At 36.7% G+C, this 17,565-nt stretch overlaps 1 protein-coding gene across 5 annotated transcripts in view; it reads left to right on the top strand.

Moving 5' to 3' along the window:
• ALMS1 (ALMS1 centrosome and basal body associated protein) overlaps positions 1 to 17,565 on the top strand; it is a 192,754-nt gene that overhangs the window by 37,248 nt on the left and 137,941 nt on the right. For 3 of the 5 annotated variants that reach the window (XM_076000887.1, XM_076000888.1, XM_076000890.1), the window contains 4 exons: positions 228 to 423; positions 3,800 to 3,917; positions 5,139 to 7,251; positions 12,005 to 12,152. In XM_076000887.1, the coding sequence (XP_075857002.1) occupies positions 228 to 423; positions 3,800 to 3,917; positions 5,139 to 7,251; positions 12,005 to 12,152 (2,575 nt within the window). The remainder of the gene's footprint in view (positions 1 to 227; positions 424 to 3,799; positions 3,918 to 5,138; positions 7,252 to 12,004; positions 12,153 to 17,565) is intronic. The other 2 variants (XM_076000891.1, XM_076000889.1) reach the window with 2 other exon arrangements.

Here is a 17,565-nt window from a genome sequence, read left to right on the forward strand (position 1 = left end):
TGACAGTGATTCTTCAACACTTTAAGAGATGAGTAGTAATGATAAAAGGTCTAAAATATAGTTAATATTGTGAGAAACATAGAACTTTACATTTTCCATACTTTAATAAGAATGTCATTAAATAGGAAGCTATATGCTACATGAGTGAACATTTTAATCTAAATGTTAATATGTATTGTAACTTGGTTAATGACTTAGCATGTTTTCCTTTAAAATTATTGTTTCAGAGAATAGAATCTTGGCATTGTCTTCCTCAAGAAATGGACTCTTCCCTAACTTTGGCTACACCTCAGACCGAGTTTAGTGCAACAGCAGAAGGGACTGAAGTGACAGACTTCCCCTCTGTGGAGGAGGGTGTATTGACCCAATCAGAAAATCAAGTAAAGGCACCCACCAGAAATCTCTTATGTTCTCCATTGTTAGGTAATGCCTCCTTATTTTACCATACTCAAAGGGATTGGCTTATTTCTGGTTTTTCACACTGGCCAGCTGGTCTAGTTATATTAAGTGTGCCCCTTATTTTATCATGTCCTATTGCTCATAGAAGGCAGAAAAGGGATAACTTCCTCTCTAGTGGGTGTTCCTTCTTAGTCCTGAATTTATAGAGTTGTTTTTGAGATAAATAAAAATTATGCTTTGACTGGTTCTTTCAGCAGTGGAGACTCAAAGATCCCTAGAAAACAAACAAAAAACAAATGTTCACATTTACCTCACTTGATTCTTAGATTTAATTAAAACATATATTATTATCCCCAGCTTTCACACCAAAAAATTGAGGTAAAGAGGTTGAGTGAGGTCGATTTTAACTGCTTTCCTGTTTAGAGTAGAACTCATTTGTTAGCTCTTTACAAAAGATAAATTTTAAGTACTTTTCAAATCATCAAGGAATTCAGTCATGAAGATGGTTTTATAGTTTTGTAGAGAAGCAAATTAATTCACAAATTCTTTTCAAACTTAAGCCATTGCTATCCAAATCAGGATATTAGTGCCATCGTAATCTATGATGTGAATCCTTAAAGTCAATTTTAGGTCCACATTTTAAGAAAGATGTTAACAATTAAAGTACTTTTGTGGGAGGAGATGATTATAATAGTAGATGAAAGAGAAAACCTTGCTATGATGAGATATTTGAAGGGCTGCCATGCTAAAGAGGAAGCAACTTATTTCTTATTCATTTAGGTAATGAATATCTAGGTACCTACTATGTGTTTGATGCTACGGATGTAGATGAAAGCTACCTCCTCTTCTGGGAAGACAATCCAGTAAACAGAAAATACCAGTACCATGGAATGAGTATGGTGTAGAGCAAGAGTCTGCAAACTACAACAGACAGGCCAAAGCTTGGTTTTTGCATTTTTAAAGAATTGTAAAAACAAATAACAGAAGTATATGCAACAGTCTATATATTACTAACAAAACCTAAAATATTTATCATCTGGCCCTTTACAAAGAATGTTTGCTAACTCCTACTCTAGAGGTTAAAATGAGTATATAACTTGTAGAGAGGCTGTTTTTCAACTTGATCTAAGAAACAGCTTTCTAATAGAGCCATTTAATAGTGGAAAAGCCTATATAACAATAACAAAAGGTGAGCTTTATGTCACTGCAAAATGTCAAGGAAAATTCTGTAGTAGAAGGATTTCAGCACTGGGTAAGAGACTGTATGATGTGACTTCTAAAGTGTTTTCTAATGTAAAGTTTTTTTTGTTTTTGTTTTTTTTTTGAGACAGAGTCTCACTCTGTTGCCCGGGCTACAGTGCTGTGGCGTCAGCCTAACTCACAGTAACCTCAAACTCCTGGGCTCAAGCAATCCTTCTGCCTCAGTCTCTCAAGTAGTTGGGACTACAGGCATGTGCCACCATGCCCGGCTAGTTTTTTAAATATATTTTTTAGTTGGCCAATTAATTTCTTTCTATTTTTAGTAAAGACAGGGTCAGGGTCTTGCTCTTGCTCAGGCTGGTTTCAAACTCCTGACCTTGAGCGATCCTCCCACCTCGGCCTCCCAGAGTGCTAGGATTACAGGCGTGAGACACTGCGCCCGGCTTAATGTAAAGTTTTATAACTCTAGCTTCTCACCTACTATAAGTAAAGTAGAACATTTTAAATTATTGGAGCAAATCCAGTAATTTATAGAAAATTCCATCATTGCTGTTTTATTATGCATAAGTACCATCATTGTGCTGTTTAGGCTCTTATCAATGGCAAATGTCATTGATGACGACTGGTGCCAGAATGGTTAGATACCTCAGAAAAGAGGGATCCAAGCCATTAACAGCTGTTTAAAAGTGAGGACATAAGAAGCAGTTGAAAATTGTAAGAAAAAGGCATTGCCAGTAAGGTATACAGCCTTCCCACTATGCAAATGCACACATATCCATCCTCTACAGCAGCAGTCCCCAATCTTTTTGCCACCAGGTACTAGTTTCATGGAAGACAATTTTTCCACTGACCGGGGCCAGTTGCGGGAGACTGCTGTCGGTGGCACTGGGCTCAAGCAGTGATGTGTGGCCCAGTATTTAGGGGATTGGGGACCACAGCTCTACAGTTTTGGTCTGCTCCTTTAACAGATACATTTTCCCGTTTATTAATCTGACTCTCCAATTGCACTTTGAAATATTCTTAAATATTTAAGGAGATGCTGAAATGCTGCCTACTTATTACTTACTATTCTTTAGTTATACCTAAATAGTTATTTAAGGTAATAAAGATTTCTGTAGGTTCCTGCACCTGGTTAGGGATAACTCTAATTTTTTTTAAGAAAAGACTCTCAGGTTCTTTAAATACTCAGTCTGTAGTTAATTGGAAATAGTAAATTTGCCGTATTTGCCCATGGGTTCCCCTTGTAGCATTAGCCTTAGTGTATTTGGGGACTGTTAAAAACTCTTCATGATTCTTAGTGGGTGAAGGACTATTATGAAGATTTAAGACTGATTCTCCAAGCTGAGGCCAAAGAGGAAGCATACCAATTGTTCCTTGGGGGTAATGGTTATCTATCAGTTTCTCATTTTTTATTCATTCAGTAAATGAATCTGTTTCAAGTACCTACTAAATATAGCAGGTACTTTGCTAGGAATTGAGGGTATAACTGTTAATAAAGCAGACATGGAGGTGACAATTTAGATGGGAAGCAGATAGACCAAAGATTAAAATAAGAGTGTGATGAATAATGATAGGTAAGGTGTGCAGGGTATGTGAGAGCAGCAGGTGAAAGGTAGAAGGTACCATAGTGAGCTTTGTGAACCCTTGGTTTGTAGTAATTTCAAGGGGAACAGTGGTGAGAAAGTGGAGTCCTCACTCTCTACATATTATTATAGGCATTTTGAAATCAAGAAACTATACTGTAGCAATCAGTATTATAGTCATATTGAAAAAGCAATTTAGTTTTAACAAAACATCACCCATCAAGTTAAATTAATTTTAAATATAATGCTATTGATTTTATAATAATTTTTGTTTCGATTAGTATTTTTCCTCACTTATAAGTATAATATTGTCAGGCTATAGTTGTTGCAATGAAAAATAGTTGTTGCAATGAAAAAAAATAATAATAAAAAAATAAGTATAATGATACCCTTTCAAGGTTGCCATGAGAATTTAAATGAAATATTGTATGTTAAGTGTGCCTGGACCTCAGGCTCTCAGTAATTGATAGCTACTACTCCTGCTGTTATATTATTATTCTAATGCTTGTACATACTTCCAGATAGCAACTTGTTTAGGTACTTTAAAATATTACTTGAGTAAGCTAAATAATCAATTTTCAGCATTACTCAGCATTTTTATATTTGAAACTTTACAGTCATACAAGATAGCTTTGCTTCTCCTGATTTGCCTTTGCTGACATGTCCGTCACAAGACCAAGAGTTTGGGTCTGACTCCTTATTTCACCAAAGTGAACTAGGCTTTGCACCTCTGAGGTAGGATGATTTACTTATTTGCATGTAACCTTTCTGCTCTTTGTTTTCTTATTCTAAGTTGTTAGTAATATTAGTGACTTCAGGCTGATGTGGGACTTTGGGGTGGAGGTTAGATGTTCTTGGCACATGCTCTGAAGGTAATAAGGCCCTAAATTAAGACTTGATACCCTTTTGCTATATATTACTTTCTAATTACTTTTATGAAAAGTGATCTGTACATATTAGATCATCAACAAATGATTAAGTTACTGTTGTATTTTGGGAGTAGATCACTTCTTGAGTGGTTTTCAAGAGCATAATGAATGACTAGCAAAACAGTTAATACAGGTTAAATGAGTATTAAATCATGGTAGATGATAAACTAAAGAGGTCCTCAAACTACGGCCCATGGGCCACATGCAGACCGCAAGGACATTTATCCGGCCCGCCGGGTGTTTTTGCTGCCGCTGCCTGTCTTGCTTAGCAGCTGACTGGTCCTGGGCCCACAGTGCACACTCTCCAACTGTCTGAGGGACAGTGAACTGGCCCCCTGTTTGAAAAGTTTGAGGACCCCTGAAACACTTAAAGTAGTAGAGTTTAAAAGACTATTTGGAATTTTTAATTTAAAGAATCAATTTTTTTGGCATTATGAAAATCAGATTCTGTGTCTGTTGTTTTAGGAGAAGCCTGAGATAATTATCAGGGTCATAGGGTGGTAGTTCACCTTCTGGTTAAAAATTTGCTTTGTTCAGTCATTAGCCACCTTAAAGGAATTTGATATTAGGAGATCTTCCTTTTTCTTTTCTTTTTTTTTTTTGAGACAGAGCTCACTTTGTTGCCCAGGCTAGAGTGAGTGCCGTGGTGTCAGCCTAGGTCACAGCAACCTCAAACTCCTAGGCTCAAGAGGCTGCTACCTTAGCCTCCCAAGTAGCTGGGACTACAGGCATGTACCACCATGCCCGGCTAATTTTTTCTATATATATATTAGTTGGCCAATTAATTTCTTTCTATTTATAGTAGAGATGGGGGTCTCACTCTTGCTCAGGTTGGTCTCGAACTCCTGAGCTCAAACTATCTGCCCGCCTCTGCCTCCCAGAGTGCGAGGATTACAGGCATGAGAGATCTTTCTTTTTCAACATACTTTTCAAATAAACTTGAGTTCAGTGACATATCAGTTTTATGTTTTTGTGTTAGTACTAAATGTTTTTAATGTGTTATGTATTTTTAACTGTGTATTTTCAGGGGAATTCCTGATAGATCTGAAGACACTGAATGGCTTTCTCGACCATCAGAAGTTAGTGAAGCTTTATTCCAGGCTACCTCAGAAGTAACTTCAGACTTATCTAACAGTTGCTTTAGTGTATCTCAGCACACACTTAGAGGTAGCACAGCTGTTGGATCTCAGCGTTCTTTACAAGGGAATAATGAAGAGGCTATTTCATCTGGTACTGTTGATGAACTGAAAACCCCCAACGTCTCTGATAGTTATGGTGCTCCTAGTTCATATATGTCATGGAAGACACAAAAAGATACACAGCAGCCAGAAATCAATTTAACTGATAAAGATGAAGTTTCAATTTCAACTTCATCTGATATAACTGATGGAAACATAGACACTAAAAGAAGCAGCAATTTTGATGCTTCTTGTTCACATTCACAGTACTGGACGCAGGGAGTTTTACAGCCGGAAGAAACATATTTAATCAGCAAGGACCATGATTCTTTTTTCGATTCATGTGAAACAATTGATAAAAGTAAAATTCCCCAGGAAAGTAACAATTTTAGTGTTCCTTTTACCTGTGTGCCATGGAACAACGAGGGAACTCCACACCATCCAGAAACATGTGTAATCAGTAAGGACTGTGCTTCTTTTCCACACGAAGTTGCTCCTCATGATGATAAAATGTCATTTTCTTTCTTGCGACGTTTGTTTGGAAGAAGAGGAAAAGGGGTTCCCTTGACGTCTGATAGTGTTTGTTTAAGGGCTCCAGCTGAGAATGAGGTGCAACAACAGATGGATTCTTTGGGGGATTATGAAAAAGATGAAGATGATCTGCTGGAGGAATTATCTCAATACTTTGAACAAACACAGACTAAAAACAATTTAATATCTTCAGAGGTGCAACCCAGATCTGCACAAAAGCAATATATTGGGAATGTTGTAGTTCCTGATAATACTGTAAAAGTTGCAGAAGCACATATACTCTCCAGAGGACGGGATACCTCTAAGATGGAGCCTTCTGCTGGTCTTCATCAGACTGTTAAATCCCATTTGGATGAGACATCAGAACAACTGTATTTTCAAGAGGAAGGAAAACAAAGGGCAACTTCTGTTTTTGGTGAGAAAAATGTTGATGCTACTGAAAATGTAGCCTTTGAGGCAGTTATTGCCTCTATTGAGCCTTCCAAGAAAGAGAGTACAGTAAATGAAATCCAAACTGACATCAATAAATCTTTAACAGATGACAGCCAAGAGAGAGAACCAAAATATTCAGATTTTTCCCCATTAAATTATAATGATGAAAACTCTTTCTTTGATGAGCTTAAACATCCACGCTATCAATCTACTCCTGGGGTATTTGAGCCAGAAACTTCAAAACCATTGTTGCATAAAAAAGATGATGATGATAGCTCCCTATACCAGCATCCAAATTTAAAATCACCCCCTTATACTCCTCAGGAAATGTTCAGTAAGCCACTTCCTGTTATTACAGAGCTTAAGTCATCTGCTGCTTTAAGTGAAAAATCTTACAACCAGGCTGTTGGTCTTGGCAAAACACAGTCAGCTTTATTTCAGTATGATATAAACAATGAACCATTTCTTCCCGTTGGGAAGATAAAGTCTGTTCCTGCACTTGGCCTTGCAGAGAAGGTAGGATCTTCAGATATTAATTATTATATGAAAGTATCAACTTCAGATTCTTTGGTTTTACAAGATTTAAAGCAGCCAACCTTTGAAGAAGTTGCAGATTCCTCAAACTATAATTTGGGTAAGGATGTTAACTCTAGTAATGCCATTGAAGGTCCACCCACAGCTGTAGGAAGCAGCTTTTCAGCAAACTTGGTGGCATATGGTGCAGAATCACAAGGTGCTTTACCACTGACCAGTGATGCATCAATTGCATTTGGCCAAGAGACATTGCTGAAAGCTGATATAGGCCAAGGTGAAATTCCTCGGCTTGTGGGAGCTGTGTCCCATTTTACTATACATACAATTATGCAAAATGACTCCTATTTTGTAGAGGGCCTGCAGGGGAAGACTGAGTCTGACGTCATTACTCCGGCTGCTGCTGCTGAACGCTATAGCCTTTATGAAAATGTTGTGGGCGGTGAGAGAGCTGAAGTACCAAGAAAGGTGAGATACAATAAAATGATGTTTGTAGGAAACATGGTCTTTTCCAGTATTGTTTTAGGAAATGGTATTGTTTGTTTTTATTTTACTTTTTACTATTTCCCAGACACATGACCAATGTGACTTGACTGGTGAGTACATTGAGCTAGCAGCTTTAGAAAATTTGCTTGATGATCTAGAGATGTGTGACAGCTCCTTGCCCTGGCAACCTACTTTACAAATACCATCTGAAAAGGAGAGCAATTTTGAGAAGCCTGTAAGTTTTTTTGTTTGACATTTCTTATGGATGGGGAAAGAAATGTTTTAGCCAGAAAATGGTAATGAAAGTAAAGGGCCCATTTATATCCTCTAATACCAACTTGTGACTTGTAACTTGGTCTCCATCTGATATTTGAGAATATGCTACATTAATCTGTTAAGGATTGGTGTAAAAGAAATATTTATGTTTTGTAGACCATAAGACTTAGTTCTGTGTTGTCTTGGAAAAGACCATCCTATAGAGCTCTTAGGCCTTTTATCTTGAGGCAGCCTAATTCTTCCCAGTTGTGCCAACAAGAGTCTTTGGGATGGTGTTAAGATTAGACTCATTCATGGGGACATTCAAAGGATTGTGCTCTCTTTGTTTTGTTTTTTTTTTTTTTTACCCCTCTGGTTTTCAATGTTCAAGCCTTGGAATAGGCCTTGGGATATATTCAAGTGTTTCTATTTAACAGATCTTGAGAGATTTGACTTCAGATGTTTGCCCAAGAAGAATATAAAGTGCATAATATCCAAATTGGCTAGTGTCCCCAAGAGGAACTAACAACCACCCTTCACAAATGAGCAACATACTCATGTCTTTACACATTCCCTCCCTCTCTCATTATTATCATGGTGTGTGTACTAGTATTATCATTCTGTGTGTACTAGAAAATGGTAACTCTGAGTGTTGTAAAAATTCTGTGTCAACCTTTCTTTTGTACAAGGCTTTATTTGCCTGGATCCTTGGGTCCCTTGGCTGTAATGTTCCTCTGGACCCATTGCACACATCCTCTTTGTCTAAAACTGTCAGTTGTAAGGTGGGCCCCACTTCCTTATAATTTATCCTTATATCCTGTTAGTCATTAAATATAGTTAGATAATATAGGTGATGTGCTTAATGTTACTTCTTTTTTCCTGTTTTCCTGTGTATAAGATTGATATGTCATTGTAAAGCTGCTAGTTTGGGTTACAACCATATTTAGATCGTTAGGTTCAGACAGTTGATAAGAGAAAATGAAATTTTTCTTTTATTTAAAATTTGTTGAATTTATGAGAAACAATTTTTAACATAAAGAACCATTAGGTTTTATTTTTTTCAGTATTCTAAAGAAGGCATTGTTTACTTATAATTTTAATCTGATAACAATGTGGATTAAAATGAGAGTTAACACTGTGTGCTCAAATACTATGCTATGAGGTATACATATATGTGTCAATTTATTTAGTCCTACAGTCAGTCCTAGCAAGTAGAATCATTGGAGATTATTATCATCATCATTTTACCATTGATACTTAGAGAATTAAGGGACTTGCTCATGTTTGGTCAGCAAATAGGGGAATCAGTGTTTGAAACCCTATTTGTGTACTTAAATACTCTGCCATAAACTGCCTTCCTGTTTAACTAGTCTTGGTGAAACCAGGATCAAAATTTTATATTATTTTTGCAAAAGTGAAGGTTTTGAAGGCTATTGGTTAAAGTCAGTTTCAATAAGAATGAGAACCAAAATAACAATTTTTAAGAGTTCTAATTTTTAAATACTACTTTTGTGACTTACATCATTTTTCATGTAGATAAAATATATTTTAAAAATGAAGATACATATTCAGTTAATGTTCCAAGATTAACTTTGACCACTATTCCAAATTTTATCTGCCCTTAAATGTAGCCTTAAGTATGTTCTTTCGACTAGGGAAGATGTTGTTCCCTGTATTGTCCTTCACTCTTAGCTATGTTCTGTGGTCTAGGGGTTATTTAATGTCAATATTAGAGAAATAAGGAGCCAGAAATGGTAGTTATTTTTCTACCTGGCATGCTCTCAGAGGGCTTGCTTTCTCCTTGGTTTCTTCCTTATTCTCTTCACCTTTGTCACAGAAGAGTCATTCATACTTACTTGGCTCACTTTTATATCTACCCGTCATTTTTCTAGATGATTATTTGGTTATGCACTTATGTCTGATGCAGTTTGGAGCTGTGAAAAGAGCATAGAGATTTGGAGTCAAAATCCAGTTCAGTTACTTTGTTAGCCTTGTGCCTTGAGCAAATGACTTTGGACAAACACTTTCCTCATCTATATAAAAAATAGGAATGGTAATAATCAACCTCATACATTTCTATATTAAGTGAGGTAAGGTATAACACTTATGTAGTGCCTAACTATTAGTTTCCTTCACTTTACTGAAACTAGGCTGCTAGACTCTTATGGGTGGTTTCCTACTTTCTATCATTATTTTGTTCTTTTTCTTCTTTCTTCTTGTTCTTGGTAGCAGCATATAGTAAGATACTATTCTACTACCCCTTATTTTGACCATTTACCTCTAAAAATTATTTAAGGTTTAAGCCTTAGATATCTCACTGCCCTATCCCACACTTAGTTTCCTGTCAAGGCTTAAATGTTAATCTCTGTGTGGAGGATTATCACCTCTGTTTTTAGATCCTAATGTTTGTCCTTATGGTATCTTGCATGAAGTTTTCTTATTAACATTGTTGTCACCTCAAATTCAACTTGCCTATATCAAAATAACTCATGTTTTTCCTAAAATCAGACTGACTTGTAGATTTCCTGAGTTCTTAGGAGAAATGTTAGCATTTTTCTAGTTTCTTAGGGATCTTTGATTCTTCATTATTGATGAAAAATTGGGAGATAAACTAATCTTGATTTTTTTTTTTCCTCCTGGTCCTCCCATTTTCAATTAGTAATGAGGGTCTGCCAAACTCTTAAATATTTCTCAGTCTTTTTCATTCTACATCATTTTCTTTGTATTACCTACTCTAATGGTTCTATATTTTGAAGCTTTGATATAATGAAATTTGATTAAAGTTAAGATTATAATAGAAGCTTTTTTCTTTCTACATTTAGAAGCCGTGGGGAAAAATTGCTATTAAACACACATACTTTCTCTCACAAGTATCTTTTTATGTATTAATATTATATACAGTCATGTACCATATAACAATATTTAAGTGAATGATGGACCACATATACAATGGTGGTCCCATAGATTACATCATAATGTATTTTTACTGTACCTTTTCTGTGTTTAGATATGTTTAGATACACAAATACTTACCATTGTGTTACAGTACAGTATTTAGTACAGTCATGTGCTGTACAGGTTTGTAGCCTAGGAGCAATAGGCTGGGCCATATCACCTAGGTATGTAGGAGGTTCTACCATCTAGATTTGTGTTAAGTACACTCTATGGCGTTTGCACAATGATGGAATGGCCTAACACATTTCTCAGAACATATTCATGTTGTTAAGCAACACATCACTGTGCATATATGTATGTGTATGTGTGTGTGTGTGTGTGTGTGTATAAATGAGCTATACTTCAAAAAAGTCTCCTTCAGGAATGAGGTAATTGGAAACTAAGAACTTTGTGCTATGTGTAGAACAGGGCCTATTAGCAGTGTTATCATTTGGGTTGGATAATTCTTTGTCATTGGGGGCTGTCCTGTGTATTTGAAGATGTTTTCAGCATCTCAGGCCTCTACTCACTAGATGCCAGTAACATCCCCTTCCCTCAACAAGTTTTGACAGTGAAAAATGTTTCTAGACATTGCCAAATGTCCCTTGGGGGCTACACAATTTTCCCCAGTTGAAAATGACTAGTCTAGAGAAACCTATATGGGTAGTGGACATAGAATAACCCTTTCTACACCCTGTCAGCTTCCTAAGAATGTTTATTACTAAACAATGAATACTGATAAAAGAGGATAGAAAAATTCATGCTTATGTGCATTTTTAGACTCTTTCCTGAGAGGGTATGACTGGAATAATCATTTTAGGGAAGTAAATCTAAAAGTGGTACGTTTTTATATGACAATATGCTGTGAATTTGGTGAAAAGTTGTGCATGTTTATGTATTAATGTCACCAGTAATAGTTTTAATTTATTTTCTAGCAGAGACTTGTTGGGATTTGATGAAACATTAGGAACTTCTTTTTTAGCAATTGACATTTACTATCAATTTATGGTCTCCACTAATATTAATCCAAGAAGTTTGAGGACTTATGTTTTTTTGGTAACTGATCACAGTTATAGTGCTTTGATACTCTTATTTTTCATCTAAACATTTGTGAGTTTCTAGACTATTCCTATTTTCTTTTTCCTTCTTATTCTTTCCTCCCCACAGCACACTGCACAACCTAAAAAAAAAAAAAAGAAAGAAAAAAGAAACTCTTGAGCTTGTCTAGAATAATATACCATAGTTCAAATCCTACAGTGATCTGACTAAAAGGAGCAAACTTCCAAGTAACAGAATACTTTTTAGGCCTCTATCTGTAATATTTTATATAGGCAGATTTCTAAACCCTCAAAATGATTTATAGAGAGTTCTCAGAGTTGGCCAAACAAGATATGACCTGCATGTGAATTCAGGAGGGTTGAGAATATGATCTTAAGTAATAACTGCTCAGTGTTCATTTTTATGAATATTAGAGTTTTTTTTATTAGCAAGTGAATTATGAAATTAATATAATCTTATTTTCTTCATTTCTTTTCTCTTTTCATAGGCAGGTCTTTCTAATCTGCGTGTTAATCGGCCTTTTCCTTCATTTGTTCCTCATGAGCCAACCAGAGGGTCGGAATATCACTCTTCAACTCTTAGAATGTTAAGGGTATCTCCTGATGCTCTGCCAAAGACTCTCCAACATTTAACAGGTATGTAGAAAAAGGAGGTATTAAATGTCCTCCTTATGGCAACCTTGTGAAAAATAGCTTGCTGTGTCTATCAGTTTTTCTTATGTTTGAACTCTTACAGTAGTGTTACTACTTTGAATTAGATATGTTTATAAACCATATTTTAGTCTGTTTGGACTGTTACAATATTACAAAAATATCTTAATAACTTAAGTGTGGCTTATAAACAACAGGAAATTTGTTTCTCACATTTCTGAAGGCTGTGGATTCCAAGATCAAGGTGGCAGATTCAGTGTCTCATTAAGGCCTATTCCTTATAGATTACACCTCCTTGTTTTGTCCTCACATGGTGGAAGGGGCAAGAAATCTCTCTGAGATCTTTGTTATAATTGGCACTAATCCCAAATATGAGGGTTCATTTTAGGGATCCCAAATATAATCTAATTAGCTCACCAAAGCCCTAACTCCTAGTACTATCACTTTGGGGGTTAGGATTTCAAAATATAAATTTTGGAGGGACATAAACATTCAGACAATAGCTAATACTCTGGTTTTTTATTAGGTGAATCATTTGATTTTTCATTGCATTGTACATGACAGTGTTTAGAACTGAATATATGGAGGAGTCCAATATTAGAGTCAGTTTGTTTCTTTATTCTTTTGAGTGACTTGAAAAAGAAGTTGATTGAGCTCAAGAGGACAAGAGTGGATGCAAATAAATTTGTAGAAAGGAAATTAAGAGAAATCAATTTTGAGATAGAAAGCAAGATTATCTGCCAAGGGAGGTGGGTTGTCATGGAAGTCATTTTGGGGGTTTGAGGAGAGTGCCTTGGTGTAAAGACTTAGAATTTTGTTGAAGTGAATATAGAATGGAGCTGATCAAGGACAAGTAAAAGGAATGGCAGTTAATTCTGAGAAGTCAGCTTATGTTGGAGATAATGATTTTATAACTTTGTCAGCCTGTATAGACTCCCTGATTTTTTTCCTACTAAAATTCAGTAAAGGAGAAGATGAATACAGTATTGATCATTGGTTGAGGGGTTTCTTGCATGGATGTGGTGGAAGGGTAGCAGTGGAAGGGAATCAGCGAGAGAAGGGTTGGGTTGATCAGCTATTGGTTTCAGCAAACATAGGAAAGGAGAAGCCAGAAAAGTTGTTAGTTGGGAGAAAATAGAAAGACCAGAGATTTATTTAAGAAGTTGACTATATGAGGTGGGAATAAATTACTGAGAGAGCTAGAAGAATGGATAATTTTGGTCAGATTCAGTTGATATAAATGAGGATCAGTTTGAAGGGTGATTAGATCCGTTAAATACCCCTGGGATTGGATAGTAGAAGTTGAATAAAGATCATTGGAGTAAAGATTTTGAAACTTGTTTATTAGGTTGGTGAACTATGGGTAAGTCTTTTCTTATTGTTGGAGGGTGTTAGGAAGAACCTATGAACTAGACCTTGCAGTCTTCAAAAAAAAGAAAAAATGAATGATAGTTACTGGGAGTTACAAGAAGAAAGTGATAGATGGGAGTTGATGCACAAGATTGTGTGGCCTAAACTTTAACAAGGAGGTCTTGCTTGTTTGTATGTTTTTTGTTTGTTTGAAGAAGATGCTGCTACCACTGCTACCCTTCCACCACATGCAATAAACCCCTCAACCAATGATCAATATTGTATTCATCTTCTCCTTTACTGAATTTTAGTAGGAAAAAAATCAGGGAGTCTATACAGGCTGACAAAGTTATAAAATCATTATCTCCAACATAAGCTGACTTCTCAGAATTAAGATGGAAAGCAGTGGTAAGGCAATCGTTGTGAGAAGTAAATTTCAACATCAATCTCTCCTTGTTTCCGGGGCCCATGGTATATGGGAGAAGGCTGCACAGGTCTTTCTTATCAAGGGGAAAACCAAGAGTTTTTTAAGGTAAAAAGATGGACATTATTTTATGAATAATTTGAGAAAAGTGGCCTATTAAATAGCAGTATGGTTTCAAAGAGCACAGAGGAAAGGTTGGGAGAGGAAGAATAAATAATGGGAGGAATCAAGGTGAGAAAACACAGAGTAGTAACAGAATGAGGGGACAGGAGACTAGTAATACTTGCCTTTTGTGTAGACCAGGGATTTCACTGATGAGCATAATTGAAAAGACTGGCCTCAAATATTCTAATTTTATCAGAAGTAATTTTGATGTCAGCACTATCTGAGTGTCCCAGCTCATGTCTGGTCTGGTCTCAGAGATGAGATAAATATCACCATACGATTTGACATGTATTAGTCATGGCTCTCCAGAGAGATAGAACAAATAGGATACACACACACAGACAGACATACACGTATACATAGACAGATAGATGAGATTTAGTAGGGGAATTGGCTCACATGATTATAGAGGCTGAGAAGTCCCACAATGGGCTATGTGCAAGCCAACAGCATGGCTCAGTCTAAGTCTGAAGGCCTCAGAACCACGGAAGCCAATGGTGTAACTCTAGTCTGAGGCCAAAGGCCTAAAAACCTGGTGGGCTGCTTGTACAAGTTCTAGAGTCCAAAGGTCAGAGAACCTGGAGTTCTGATGTCCAAGGGCAGGAGAAGAAGGGTTTCCCAGCTCCAGAAGAGAAAAAGAGCAAATATTTACTTTTCTTCTGCCTTTTTGTTCTGTCTGGGCCCTTAGCTGATTGGATGGTACCCAACCACAATGAGTGAGGGTGGATCTTCCTCACTCAGATGCCTTTCTCATCCAGAAACATCTTCCACAGACATACCCAGAAATAATGCTTTTCCTGGGTATCCCTTAATCAAGTCAAGTTGACACCTAAAATTAACCATCACAGACATCATATCTAAAAATGTCTCTTTGTGGCTCTCTTTTACGAATTATAGCATGGTTTGGTAAAGAATTCTCAGATTGCAATCTACTCATTCCCCCAGATTATATCCTTTGTAATTGTCTTACAGTTCTTGGATATTCTATTCTACTGTTTTATTTTTATTTTTTCTCTTACTATTTCAGTTTGGGAAGTTTGTATTAACTTTTCTTAAAGCTCACTGATTCTTTCCCTGGCCATATCTAGTCTACTGATGATTACATCAGAGGCATCCTTTATTCTGGTATATTGTTTGGGATTTTTATCATTTCCTTTTGATTCTTAGAGTTTCCATCCCTCTGCTTACATTACTCATCTGTCTTGCATGTTGTACACTTTTGCCATTAGAGCTGTTAGCATATTAATCATAGTTATTTTGTTCTTTTATGTTATTTTATTTCATTTTATTTTATTTTTTGAGACAGAGTCTCACTCTGTGGCCCGGGCTAGAGTGCCATGGCGTCAGCCTAGCTCACAGCAACCTCCAACTCCTGGGCTCAAGCGATCCTCCTGCCTCAGCCTCCCGAGTAGCTGGGACTACAGGCATGCACCATTGTGCCTGGCTAATTTTTTCCACTTTTGGTTGTTTGGCTAATTTCTTTCTGTTTATATTAGAGACGGGATCTCACTCTTGTTCAGGCTGGTCTGGAACTCCTGAGCTCAAGTGATCCTCCCGCCTTGGCCTTCGAGAGTGCTAGGATTACAGGCATGAGCCACCACACCCGGCCAATCATAGTTATTTTAAATCCTTGATCTGATAATTCCAAAGTCCCCGCCATATGTGAACCTGCTTCTTTGCATGCTTTATGTCTTCAGACTGTTTTTTTACCTTTCAACATGCCTTGTAATTTTCTGTTGAACACTGGACTGATGTATTGTGTAAAAAGACCTGAGGGAAATAGAGCTTTAGTGAGAGGTTCTAAGTTTATCTGGCTAGGAGTTAACCTGAGCTTACCATTTGCTGTAGCTGTGGTGTCAAAAACTAAAATTTCCTCTGCTGTCCTTGTTTTTATCTCTTGTCTTTCCCTTGAGACTGTTTCTTAAATAGAGCCTGAGGCTTGCCTTCTTTTATTTGTAATCCTTGTTTATGATATAGCATCCCTACTGATATAGTGGTAAGGTGTAGAGGAGGGAAGAGTTGTATTCTAATAATCCTATCATTAGCTCTCAGTCTTTTAGTAAGCCTTTGTTACTGCACCATTATCCCTTCACAAGTGCTTCTTAGCATTTTTCCTCTCCTCAGGTAAGACAGGAAAGCTACACAGGGCTGAAGCTGGGCATTTTCTTTCTCTTAGGTTGCTTAGGTTCTAGTGAAACCGAGTCAGGTAGATCCTGGCAAAATAGTTTCCCTCGAGATCAGTATGTTGTTACAGAGAACAGAGAGCCCTGGGCTTGTTTCAAAATGAGTATCTTCCCCCTCACCTTTCGGACATATGAAGAGATTTTGGGTTTTTTTTTTTTTTTTTTTTCATTAACATTCTGTTACAGCATACTTTTAAGTGGTTGCAGTGAATTTTAACATATAAGTGGATCAGTTCTTTTTATACAGTTGCTGCTTTTAGACAGGTTTTTAGTTTTAATAGATATTTTAATGTAAAAAATTATTTATAGTTCTTAAGGGCAAACTTTTTCTTTTATTTTAATCTAAAATGTACTGAGCAGGAATTTTATTTATTTATTTTATTTTAGTGTATTATGGGGGTACAAGTGTTAAGGTTACATATAGCCCATACCCCCCCTACCCCCTTGAGTAAAAGCTTCAAGGGTGTCTGTCCCCCAAACATTGCACATCTTACTCATTGTAGTTGTATATACCCATCCCCTCCACCCCCCTCCCAACACCTGATAAATGTTACTCCTATATGTACACTTAGGTGTTGATCTGTTAATACCAGTTTGCTGGCGAGTACATCTGGTGCTTGTTTTTCCATTCTTAAGATACTTCACTTAGTAGAATGGGTTCCAGCTGTATCCAGGAATATACAAGAGGTGCTATATCACCATTGTTTCTCTTAAAGCTGAGTAGTACTTCATGGTATACATATACCACATTTTATTAATCCACTCATGAATTGATGGGCACTTGGGTTATTTCCACAGCTTTGCAATTGTGAATTGTGCTGCTATAAACATTCGAGTTCAGGTGTCTTTTTTATAAAGTGACTTTTGATCTTTTGGGTAGATGCCCAGTAGTGGAATTGCTGGGTCAAATAGTAGATCTACTTGTATCGCTTTGAGGTATCTCCATATTGCTTTCCACAGAGGTTGAATTACTTTGCAGTCCCTCCTCAGTGTAGGAGTGTTCCTCTCTCTCCACATTCACACCAGCATTTATTGTTTGGGGACTTTTTGATAAAGGCCATTTTGATAAATGCCAGGTATCATAAGTGATATCTCGTTGTGGTTTTGATTTGCATTTCCCTGATGATTAGAGATGTCGAACATTTTTGCATGTTTGTTGGCCATTATTCTGTCTTCTTTGGAGAAGTTTCTGTTTATGTCCTTTGCCCATTTTTTGATAGGGTTGTTTGATTTTTTTCTTGATGATTTTCCTGAGTTCTAAATAGATTCTAGTTAT

This window comes from Microcebus murinus, chromosome 3 (assembly GCF_040939455.1).
Source record: "Microcebus murinus isolate Inina chromosome 3, M.murinus_Inina_mat1.0, whole genome shotgun sequence".
NCBI classification, from domain to species: Eukaryota; Metazoa; Chordata; class Mammalia; order Primates; family Cheirogaleidae; genus Microcebus; species Microcebus murinus.